The sequence below is a fragment of the Rhipicephalus microplus genome, chromosome 5 (assembly GCF_043290135.1).
Source record: "Rhipicephalus microplus isolate Deutch F79 chromosome 5, USDA_Rmic, whole genome shotgun sequence".
Classification (NCBI taxonomy): Eukaryota; Metazoa; Arthropoda; class Arachnida; order Ixodida; family Ixodidae; genus Rhipicephalus; species Rhipicephalus microplus.
In genome coordinates, this window is record NC_134704.1 from 214,306,449 (window position 1) to 214,318,740 (window position 12,292).

The 12,292-nt window shown below is 40.3% G+C and overlaps 1 protein-coding gene across 1 annotated transcript in view; it reads left to right on the top strand.

The window, feature by feature from the left end:
* LOC119173528 (dnaJ homolog subfamily C member 2) overlaps positions 1–11,942 on the top strand; it is a 301,565-nt gene extending 289,623 nt beyond the window's left edge. Inside the window, exons 16-17 of the mRNA XM_037424336.2 lie at positions 6,130–6,284; positions 11,751–11,942. Of these exons, the coding sequence (XP_037280233.2) occupies positions 6,130–6,284; positions 11,751–11,834 (239 nt within the window). The 3' untranslated portion in view covers positions 11,835–11,942. The remainder of the gene's footprint in view (positions 1–6,129; positions 6,285–11,750) is intronic.
* The last annotated feature ends 350 nt before the right edge of the window (positions 11,943–12,292 follow it).

The window sequence follows — 12,292 nt, forward strand, 5'->3', positions numbered from 1 at the left end:
CAGTATGCCTCTAAGATACAGAATGGCTTTTTAATTTTAATTATAAATGTCTTCCTTTTTGAGTCCCTATTTTTTTTTAATTACTAGTGGCTAGGGGTCAGAGCTATTGGTGGCAAGCATGAATAATGGTGTTTTCCTGCGACAATTTGTGCAACCATACTGCCATGCGTCTGTATTTTTTATTTTAGTGTAACCGGGCTTAAACCACAACGAACTGTTTTCACCGCTCGGCTCAAGCTTTGCAACAATTTTTGACCTTGTCCCAAATTGTTTTGTCAAGATTGTGTGCAAATATTGCCGCATTTCTGTAGAGGAGGAATTGCTAGAAGCACTTTGATTTAGGTGCACACTAAGGATCAGTAGAAGGTGAAAATTTCTGTAGCCATTCTCTGCCGAGTCCTTCATAATCATATTGTGGTTTCTGGACGTAAAAAATGGCAAATTATTATAAATATTATGTACAGTACACGAGTGTTGTAGTTCATTCGAGAGCTTATATGAGTACCAGCAATAATGCTGGAAGGTGCGATCACTGATGTATAAAACAAAATGCATTGGACCGATGATTAGATTACCAAAGGCTATTGCCGCTATTAGGTGTAGCGTGCTTCGCTTGTACTTTAGGTTGCTTAGTTTTTTGGGTATGAGTTACACAATCAAGAGTTTTGTATCTGCCAGAGCGACTGCTGCTTCTGTGTAGTCACCAGTTTGTGACCATATAAATAGCTCTGAGGCATCTGTAGGGGGGCCCGCGGGAAGAAAAATTGATTGAAATTAGTCAGTCCATATATAGCTTCACACCACCAGATGAGAAGAATATGAAAAGTAGTAGCGGTTTTATGTGCTCTACGTACGCACAATTCATTACAAAAAACGCTGCTAGCGGTGTTGCTTCTGCTGTACACGAGTGATTCAATATTCCATAAGTGGTCTGTTAAAAAGACGTTAGAACTGCACAACAGTATTTGCGCCAACGTTCAAGAATTTCCTATTGAAGCCTGTGGTTGTTGGATGTATGTACAGACTATGTCCTTTATTACCCCTCAATAAAGCATTATATTATACATTGTTCTACTCCAGGCTAAGTTATTGTGTCCTGTGTTGCGGAACAACAACAGCGCAGTACTATAAGACGTTACTTACGTTACAAAAAAAGTATTATGACTATTCGAAGGATACTACAGTCAGCCACAAAACCTTAGCACACGTCCCTCATTTTCTAAATATTTCATATTAGAAGCAAAGCAAATATATTATTACAAGTTTTGTATATTAATACTAACAAACTAATACCCATGTATGACTCTTCTTAGTGTTCTGGCTTCATGTACACCTGGCATAAGAACTCTGAGAACTAGGACCATCTATGGTCAGCAACATACTGACTATCAAATACCCACTTTCCTCAATAAACTTGTAAATGTAGTTGACTTAAATAAAAAAAAAACTTCCAAAAACAAATTTAAGGCAATTCTCCTTCATAATTGCATTGAATATGTTTACTTTAGATATTTCGATGAGTTGTTGCTTTGTGTCCTAATTGTGTAGAGTATAGTTTCAATCCGTTATTTATTGTTTGCGTTTGCTTGCTTTATAAATGTATATATATGTCTGCAGATGCGTTCTTAACCTCATCTATTCTGCATATTGTGACAATGATGCTTTTTATTAATGGTATCTTTTTTTTACTGCATATTTTTCTGTTCCTTTTTCACATTTGTAACTTCCATTTTTTCTGATTATAATTTCCTAATTGTCTTTGTATAAAAAGTAGTTTTATTTGCGTCTAAGTTGTGTAGACACCTTTTCTGCATACCGGACTTTATTTCGGAGCAAAAGCCTCGGTCAAGCTCTATAGCCTTTTGCTTTTGCTTCGTTTTTTTTTCTATGTACAGAAAAAAAGACAAATAAACCTCAAACCTCAAATGCCTATAAGTGCCTATAAATGCCTATTTCCCAAACCAGCACCTACATGTGTGCTATTAAGGCCCGAATTATATTTATGAGCGTGGTTTGAAACCGCTATTCATCCAGAAAAAAAAGCAACATTGATATTTACAAACACTACGAGGTTCAACGAGGTCCTCTAGTTCTAACAACTTCCACAAAACAACTGCTAACCGCAGTGCAATAGCACTCGCTGTCCACCATACCCTACAGAGCTGACATGCTTCGAGCGATTGGAGGAAAAATTTAAAGAGTGCAAAAGACACTATCTCTGCAGCCCTGAGTGGAAGCACATCTCAGCGTCTGCAGGGGAATGAGGAGAGAGAATTAAAGATAAGATAAAAAAAAATAACAGTGGGGTCTATGGCCACGGACGTGGCGACCATCTTCTACAGACAGTGTCCTGAAGGAATTGAAGAACTGCCCTGAAAACCTGGGTGTTGCGGTAATAAAAAAACAGAAGGTTTTTTTGCGCAGCCACGGATATACGTGGCAACAAATGAAAAAAAAAAAAAGCCAAGGAGGGCCACTCATGTAATGCTAATTATGATTCAGTGGTAGTGAAGGGCACTAAATCGTTACACTTTATACAGTGAAGCCTGAGACAGGTGCCCGCATGTTCATAATCAACTATGTATTTAGCATACTTTTACCCTATGCCTGAATACGCTTGTGCCGTATAAGTTCGCTTGGCATAAGTTTTGACAAACATGAAAAAATACAGAACATGGCTCCAAGGTTTGTCCTAAGCCATTACTAAAAAAATGACAGCTCTACGAATATGAAAAAGGAGCTAGGATGGGAATTACAATCATTGCATCAAATTAAACTACAGCTAAAGCTTCTATGCCAAGCATTTCATGGTAAAAGTCGCATTCGAAAATGAATGTACCTAAACAGTCTTCTTTGTGCAATGGTAATTGAAATTTTGGAATGTGGTGTCAGATCTAATTTTTATATTATTTCATTTTTATTAGTTTCATGCCTGAATGAATTGTCTTCTAAAAAAAGTGTGCTGTGTCAATAAAGCCATGTTTTCTTTGACATTGTAGCCCATCTGCTGCGGCACCCTCGGGTAGAAAATGTGATGGCTTTTTGTTTGTAATTTACTTCTCGAAGCACCCCTCTCCACATGAAATAAGTTGTAGTTAGACGCTCGAAGTTCTTGTGTGCCTAATGAAAAGGGTTCTAGCTCGGTGATTTTTCAAATTGATTCACTACGAACCACAAAACCATGATGCGAAGAGGCAACCTTGAATCTCTTGCCTCTCGCACCATGTAGCCATCGCGAGCCTAATTCCTTCAGTGCTCTATGCGGTATCGTAGCTGGAAGATCACATGATGCATACACACCAAGGACATCATGCGTAAGCAAGGTCACGCGTGCACGACGTGCCCCAGCCTACTCGTGTACGTATGCCATCGATGTTGTGTCGTTTCAGCGTTCTTTGTTGGTATTACCATTTCTATGGGATAAATCAGTCAGTGCGGGCACTTTTGGAGAGGCTGGCATGGATCATGTATCCTGACTGCAATACATGACGTTGCTCCGCTGAAACAGCAGTCAGACATGATGCACCAAACACCAGCTAAGCGTTGTGAGGGTAGGTGAAGGCACAATGCAGGAATGACGAAAGGACGAACGCAACGGAAATGTGGTAGTAGTAGTAGTAGTAGTAGTAGTAGTAGTAGTAGTAGTAGTAGTAGTAGTAGTAGTAGTAGTAGTAGTAGTAGTAGTAGTAGTGGTTGTAGTATGTGTGGTTTTACGGGAAAAAAAAAATGCGACATGATTATGAGGCATGTCGTAACCAAGGTCGCCGGAAATTTTGACGAACTGGCGTTCTTCAATGTGCACTGACATCGTGCATTACGCGGACATCTACCTTTCTGCCTACATTTAGATGCGACCACCACGGCCTGAAACGGACCTGCGACATTTGGGTCAGCAGCGGAGCACCCCACCCGCTGGTCCACCGAGGCGAACGCGAAACGAGGGCCGTTTAGTGTATAGCATCTCGCGGTCATTTAAAACAGAAATACAACTAATAACAAGCTGACATTCTGTTTACGTGTTTTATCATTTTTCGCAGGTTTGATTCATTATACTCATTATGAAAGGGCAGTGCAAAGTCACAGGGAAAAATACATAGAGACAAAGAGCGCTGTCTTTGTTTTCTCTCTCCCTTGCACTTCTCTTTCAAAATGATATGAAGCAGCTAGCCCAAACCAAAGTAGTACTCATTCATCTTACCCATTAGAACACACACATTACGCATGCCAACTAGAATAATGTCATGTCCAATGCTCTTATTGAGGTACCATTTAAAATGCAGGGTATAATCAGGAGACTGGACATTTTTCTTCTGTTTTGCTAGATATAGCTACCATTTAACCAAGTTCTGATGAAGAGTGTACGGTGAGCGATGCCAGAGCACCAATGTCAACGTAAAGGAATGACTTAAAAGCAGGACGATTTCTTACTGTACGTTACTCCCTCCATCTTGGCGCGCACGCCTGCGAGTAGGGCAAGTGGCATTCAGTAATAGTTTAGCATTTTTCTGCGACATGTGGTGTTGCGAATCTTAAAAAGCATAATGCCGAGTGTCAAATGTATCAATTACACTTGTTAGCTCCAAATGTCCGAACCTAGTAAGGGGCCCTTTAAGGCCCTCAGTGGCAGAGGAGAAATCAATCTTACACGATTAGACCTGGCATCTCTCCCTTCGTGGTATCAGTGGTCTGGTTATTTGCTCCTGCGCTGCCCTTCCCAGCTATGATGAAATGAAAGAGACCTAGGAGAGTGTTAATTGGACGGTGCACAATGCTAGGCAATAAAATAAAAGACCGTAAACTGCGAATGGCGGGAACTGCATGCCTATGTTCAACCGTTGATGCCTTTGTGCCATCTTAAACAATATCAATTTTTTTTTGCTTGTCGTTGATACTAGTCACCGACGTCCTTGTTTTAAATCATTCCAATTTTCGCAGAAATTTATTATGCCTATATTTAGGATTTTGAAGGCCTAAAACGGTATTTTACCTGCTTGTCTTTGGCGCCTAAAGCACACTTTTTTAGTGTATAAATATTCGTCCTTTAGTGATGACCTACGATAAAAAAAAAAAGAACTAGTCAAAGTGTGCTGTATTAATAACGCGTAGTTGCTCGCATGGAGAAAAGTTATGAGTATCATTTGCTTAGTGCCATACGCATGTACTTTACGAGATAGTTCGTGTGGCAAAGTTTCTTTGCTTCCACGCTGCCATCTCAAAGGTGGTCCCAATTAAGGTGGCGGTGCAGCGCTCTTGTGTTGTCTGTTACAATCTGTTGTGACACTGTGATGTCATGCTTTTGCGAAGGTCCACTGTTACGTAACTAAGATATCACAATTTTTTAATTGCTTTTTCAGTCTTATGCATTTTATGTTATTTCACATGCTTGTTATGAGGGTATTTAAAAAGGTAGTGCAGTTCATACCTGCCGATAATCTGTTTAAAAACTTCTTTCAGCATCTGTTTCAGTGTTATGTGTATTATAAACCAATTCATGCAACGTGGTGCCCCCACGTTGCTAAAAACTTGTATTTTCAAGCACCCAGGACGACGTAAAAAATGCCGCTAACTGCTCTCAAGCAAGATTCTTCTGCTCCAAAAGTGAAATTCTACTGCTCCAAAAACTGCTCTTAATTTAGTCTTAGCTGTCTCACCACTGAATACAGCTTTAGTTGAACCCCCATCTCTGGAACATCCATCATATACATGTTGGAATCAGCGGGTCTTTTTTTTTAAATTCTATTTTTGATTGTAGCAGAGCCTGAAAGGCAGCTTTGCCACAATACGATAGTGTGATGTGAATATTAAAAATCAGAATGGGCACCTTTAATTTGATGTTGACTGTGTGTTCTGAAAAAATTAGACCATAGCGGAGCTTAAAAAGCAGCTTTGCCGCAATATGAGAATGTCATGAGGTGAAGCACATTACAGGTCTGAAGTGGCCACCTTTAATCGAACGTTGACGGCATTTGTCTTTAGGGAGCTCGAATAGTAAAAATTCCAGTGCTCATGAAATCGAATAGCTAACACTATTAAAGGAATATTTGATGTTTCGAATATCGTACACCCTTATTTATTGTTTTTTGAGGTTTTTTCAAGAGCGGACTTTGACCGGGTGGTGTACTATTTCAGGTGATGGTGTTTCAGCCGTGATCTGGCAGGCTGATGAACAGCGCCTGCTTGAGCAGGCCCTGAAGACATATCCGGCTAGCACGCCCGATCGATGGGACCGCATCGCAGAGTGTGTGCCCACTCGTTCTAAGAAGGAGTGCATGCGACGCTACAAGGTACATGTGGCTTTGCTCACATCACATGTGAATACATTCCAGCATTTGTGTTGGCGGTCAGGCCAGTTTTAATCGCTTAAAGTTGGCACTTTACACGTTTCACTGTGAGCTCTTGTATACTGCTTGGATGTGTACCACAATAAGTGGAGTTGAATGCAAATATTTATTTTATTTATTTATAAGTACTACAGCCCTATACAGGGCTATAGCAGAAATGGTATATTATACAATACTAGAAGCAAGAAAAAAATTCATAAAAATAACATAAATGGCAAAGCAAGAACATTTATAAGAAATCAATATTGAAGAGGAAGTTGATTATACGTTAGAGATATGTTCATCAATGGCACAATAAAGTCTTTTAGTGGCAAGCCAGGAATGCTACCAGGCAGGTAATTCCAAAGTGCTGTCGCACGTGGAAAAAAACTGTATTTGAAAGCATTGACACGTGCAAAGAAGGTCACCAGGTTTGAAGCATGAGAACTGCGAGTACAACCTTCATTAGAAAATGTGATGTGGTGAACGTCAGAAGGGCCGAAGGAGGAGTTAATTATTGCGTATAAAAATTTCAAAGCTCCATTCTGGTACCGTGGGAGTTGTGATGGAATATTCAATGATTGAAGAGCTAAGGTCAGTGAGAAGTTGCGACTGTAGTTACCAAAAATTAAAGTGAATAGATTTCCGTTAGATATTATCTAGTGAGCTTATTTCACATAGTTTGCAGGGGAACCAGACCACAGATGCATATTCAAAAACAGGGAGAATCAGTGATTTATATAAGAGAAGTTTGGTGTCACGAGGGGCGTGAGGTAGGGTGTGGCGCCAGTAACCTCAATTTTTTAGAGCTCTTTTGCAAACCTAATCACTGTGACTAGCCTATGATAGGTGCTCGATTAAAATTACGCCAAAGTATTTGTACTGAAGAACTCTGTTAAGTAGTATGCCACCTAGAAAGTATTCAAAGCAGATATTTATGCCGATTGGTAAATGACATAGCCACTGTTTTAGTACAATTTATTTTTATTTGCCACTTTTTACACCAGTGGCTAAAGGACGAGAGTGATTATGTGAGACGCTAATGACTATGGATGGCATGGATAGTTTCATATAAAACACAATCATCTTCATAGAGTCTTATTTTATATTCAATGCTATGAGGTAAGTCAATAATGAATACTAAAAATAATAAAGGGCCTAGCACGGATTTCTGTAGAACGCTGGAGGTGACATCAATGGTAGATGAGTCTGTCGAGGTGAAAGAGACGGATTGCGAGCGCACATGAAAAAAACTAGCAATCCAGGAAACAATACGATGGTTTATGAAAATGACGTTTAACTTTGAAAGAAGTTTATAAATAATCACAAAATTAAAAGCTTTGGAGAAATCAATGAAGATGGCATCTATTTGATTGCCTAGATCTAAATTATAAGAAACGTGATGCATGAAAGCGACTAGCTGTGTTACAGTACTGTAACCGGGACTGAAACCATGCTGAGCTAATGATAGGATTTTATTGAAGTATTCGATTATGTGTTTATGAATGATGTGTTCTAACATCTTGAGGTGTGAGGAAGATTGGTCTGTAATTAGAGAGAAGTTGTTTGTCATCTGATTTATGCAAGGGAAGTGCTTTGGCTGATTTCTATGAGCGTGGCACTACACCAGAGTCTAAGGATTTATGAAAATTTATTGTAAGGTAGTGTGCTGCCCGTAAAAAAATTTTTTACTAGGAAGGAAGTGGAAATACCGCCAGAACCAGCGCTTTCTTTAGTATCAACATTCAAAGTGATATCTTCTAGTTTACTTGACTGAAAAACGCAACTAAACTCTGGAACTACATAATTATCGAAGGTGAGAACATATGGGAAGTATGAATTGAAGGTATTTGAAGTAACAACAGGGTTATTAATTATAGAATCATTAATCTTAAAACAGGTACAGCCCATTGTGCTAGGAGATACCGATGTCCAGAACTCACGAGGATTTGATATGGGCAGTAGGGAAAGTTGCACTGCAATATAGAAATCCTTAGCATTCTTAGTGATAGTGTGAAGCTCTTTCTCAGTTTGTTCGAAAGAGGCGCAGACCTGGCAATCAGATTGTCTAAATTTACGCAGTCTACGAACACGTCTTGATAAGTCCAAGATATTGCGGGTAACCCAAGGAAGCTGCTTATTTATCTTTTTAGTTTTCAATGGATTGTAACGACTGATGCATGAACTTACTAGTGAGTCAAAGTAATCAACAAGCACATCAACATGGCACGCTGTACTAATCGACACAAAGTGATCGAAGTTATTTGCCAGGGATAAACGTGTCATCAGCAGGGATCCCATTGTTGCACCAACTGCGCCAAAGTGTGCCAAATACAATTTGCTGTGCCAACCTGATAAAGTCAGTGTAAATTGCGCCAAACTGCGCCAAACTGTCTATCTCAGGGGTTCGCAACCTGCAGTCTGTGGGCCACATGCGGCTCGCAGGGCAGTTTTATGCGGCTCCCGGAACGACACCAGAAATCTTGAAATCACTAGACACTGTAATTGTTGCAGTATTTATATAACAATAAATAATGTTTTAATTACCGGATACAGCGGTTGAGTTTATTGAGAGAATTTTTTACCTTCTTGCGAACAGGCCATTGCCACTTTCAGAAATTGGCCGCCAGTACTTCTGTGGAGCAATGAAATTCAACCTCATTCTGCAACGGGACCGCAACCAAAGCTCCAATGAGAGCAGCTATAGCAGAAGGCTAGAGATATGTCACTGTTCACGATGGTGATTGCAGTGGTGCTAGTTCTGCATTGGTTTACTCACGTACAACAATGCCATATATGCGTACTCTGATGGCAAACGAAACCCGGTTGCAGCAAAGAATACCATGTTTACTCGCGTAAAGAATGCACCTTTTTCTAGAAAAATTGGAGCAAAGTTGGGGATGTGTTTATTATGCAGAGCAAATTTTATGGAAACTTTTTCGGCACGAGCAAAACATGCTGTTATGCAAAAAAAAAAAGTTAGGTCGCTTAGCTTTTCGCAGATGCGTAGACTGTTTGGAAACAGGTTCTTTGTTGCACTTTACTCATCTTCGGTGGTTGACGGCGCTCTCTTCTGCAAGCTGTGCCCGCGTAGCCCGCGCACGCCATGAAAGCGCTTAGCGGCTATCTTTTCTTGCAATCGTTTCACTGCAACAGTGGTATCTGCTGTGATCTCGAAGTGCGCCAAGAAGTGTGTGCTACGACGCACTTTGCCAACTTCGCGGCAGCCTCGCACGACGACACCATAGTCATTGTAGCAAGTAAGGAAAATTTTGGCAAGCTATCCCCAAAATATCAAAACAAATCGTCGATAACAAGATTAATTACAAAATACAACCGGCACCTCACTTCCACATGAGAAGTTTCTGTACGCACGGCGAACAAGCGAGGCGAGTATCGGGGATGTTACCATGTCGTGCAAATCATCACAATTTTTCTTGGGTGACAAGCTATTTTTTTCTTGTTTTCCAGAAACCTGAGACGGGATAGCAACGAATGACCCTTCGCGACAGCAAATCCTGTCGTCGCCGCTCGAAAATAGCATGCATGTCGTTGGCCCTTAAAGTTGTGTATTTGCAGGAAGCGATCGTCAGTTCGGGCGGGCGAATTCATAACCTTCACTTGCTCTCGCTCGTTTTGTGCTTATCAGCTGCGATGTCTCTACACTCGCATTCGTCAACCCTGCTGTGGCACACAGATAAAGAAGACGGGAGACGTGCGGCAACAGGCAAAGGGGAAAAGGGAGCGAGCCGAGGTAGCCGATGGGGGTAGGCATAAGAATTAAAAAGAAATCCAAAGGGTAATAAGTATGCACTAGGTGTCGGTTAGTGAGACTGCAGGGTATGAATGTGGGTGTTGTGTTTATTATGCAGGGAAAAAAATCGAAATTTTGACGTATGAAGTTGGAGGTGCATGTATTATGCGAGTGCGCTCATTACACGAGTAAATACAGTTTTACACGTAGGAACAAAAGCAACATGCAACAAGCACGACATGTTGTTCATTTTGTAAAATAAAAAGGCGAGAGACCGCAAAAAGCCTCATGTACTGGTTTGATAACCAGATTTTCTCGTTCCAAGGACATCACTCTTCCGTTGTAGTTAGAATCCCATACAATGGTAATATCCAAGGCAACCAATTAAGTGCACACACTTGTGCACTTGATTTCATGTTTAGGAGCACCACTGTCGAGCAGCAATAGAGCCCACGTTCATTTCTCACGCTGCTTCGTGTAAAGTAGAACCTCGTTATAATGAAGGGGGACATGACGAACTAATGGATATAGCAAAGCAATTGTAATTCACTTTGAAGTTCTCATAGACACCCATGTATTTAAAGCCTCCTTTTAACAAAGGGAAAATTTTCTCACAATCTGCTCATTGCTGATCATTTAGAAACTGTTCATCAAGTCTTTCTAGATGATCATCATTAACATGTATAATAAAAATAATGCCAAAAACAAGGGACAAGCACTTGTCCTGTAGCTCTCTTCTTGTCCGAGGTTTTTTGGCGCGATTCTTGTTCATCATAAATTACCAACACACCGAGTTACATTCCTTCCAGTCTTGTGTGCTTGTCTTGCTCAATGTAGATTATGCAGTGATCATGTTTGCAAATCATAATCAACTTCTTTTTCTAAAAAAATTGTAGTTCAAGTGAGAGTTATGACGTTCAACAACGCGCTCTTTAGGATGCCACTTGTCACGGCTGACGGATAAGATTCATTGCTCAAAGATGAGTGAGATCCACCACTGCTGCAAATGTGCTGAAATGCAAAATAGATAGAAATGGGCTAAAAAGGGCAGCACTCTTCACTATGTGGATGTCACATGCTATCTTGGCTTTATCATGTGGAAGATTTCAGTTTAGGTTGTGGACATCATTCAAGACAAACATTCAGCTTGCCTCTGGGTAGTGTAGTAAAGAGACAGTTCTATTTTTTCTAACGCCTCCTATTATCAACTGATTTTAGAAATCATTGTAGTGAAACATCATGACATCTTACACCAGTCTTTGTATAACTGATGTTTGCACTGGGGCGCTCTAGGTAGTTCGAAATGGTCAGAATTGACCAGAGTTATGACTGTGCTGTGCCTTATGTTAAAATGTGTCATTTCCTGAAATCTTTTCTGCTTATCTTGCATCTCCTTCCTTCCTATAATACATCCTGCCCAGTGGCATAAATGGTATGCACATTATCACTGATTTGAGAAATAAAGATAGCCATTGCCGAGTTTTCAAGTTAGTAAACACGTGTCTTGCAGATGTGTTATTTTTCAGGACGCATGTCTCAAATGGTGTAATTATATACCATTAAGTTGTATGCAAGCATTTTTATAGGATCATGTAAGTTTTGTCTTTAGCTTCTCACAACAATCAGATAAATGATAATTGCTTTTTGTTTTGAAATCTCTTTCACCATTTGTGCAGGACCTAGTGGAGCTTGTGAAGACCAAAAAAGCGGCCCAGCAGGCTGCAGCAGCAGCAGCAGCAGCTCAGAGTGGCCGAAAATGACAAGTCATGCACTGCAAGCCCTGATGGCAAGTTTCTTCGCCCACATCAGGACTGTTGTGTGTGTCTGTGTAATTAGAGGGTGCCTTTAAAGTGTCTGCTAAACCTAAACTGCCTGATGGTGAGATGGTAACTCTTGCAAGGAGAGAACTAGCACATTGAATCTGTTTCTCTTGAAAAACACTCCTAAGACTTTTCGTATTGTACTGCATCATATATGTAGAATAAACTGCGCTGCATGTTTCTTACTTGTATGGTGTTATTTCGTCCTAGCTGCCTTGTCTCATCTGTCGTTGCATGGCCTACTTTTCTTCCATATACAGCACTCGCATTTTGTTCAAAGAAATAACTTGAAAATTTCAGAAAATGCCTGTGTTTACTTTGGCGATGTACAACTGAGTGATGTACTAAAGGATGGGCACTTGCTGTTACGGCAATAAAAATTAACATGTCTGTTGAAG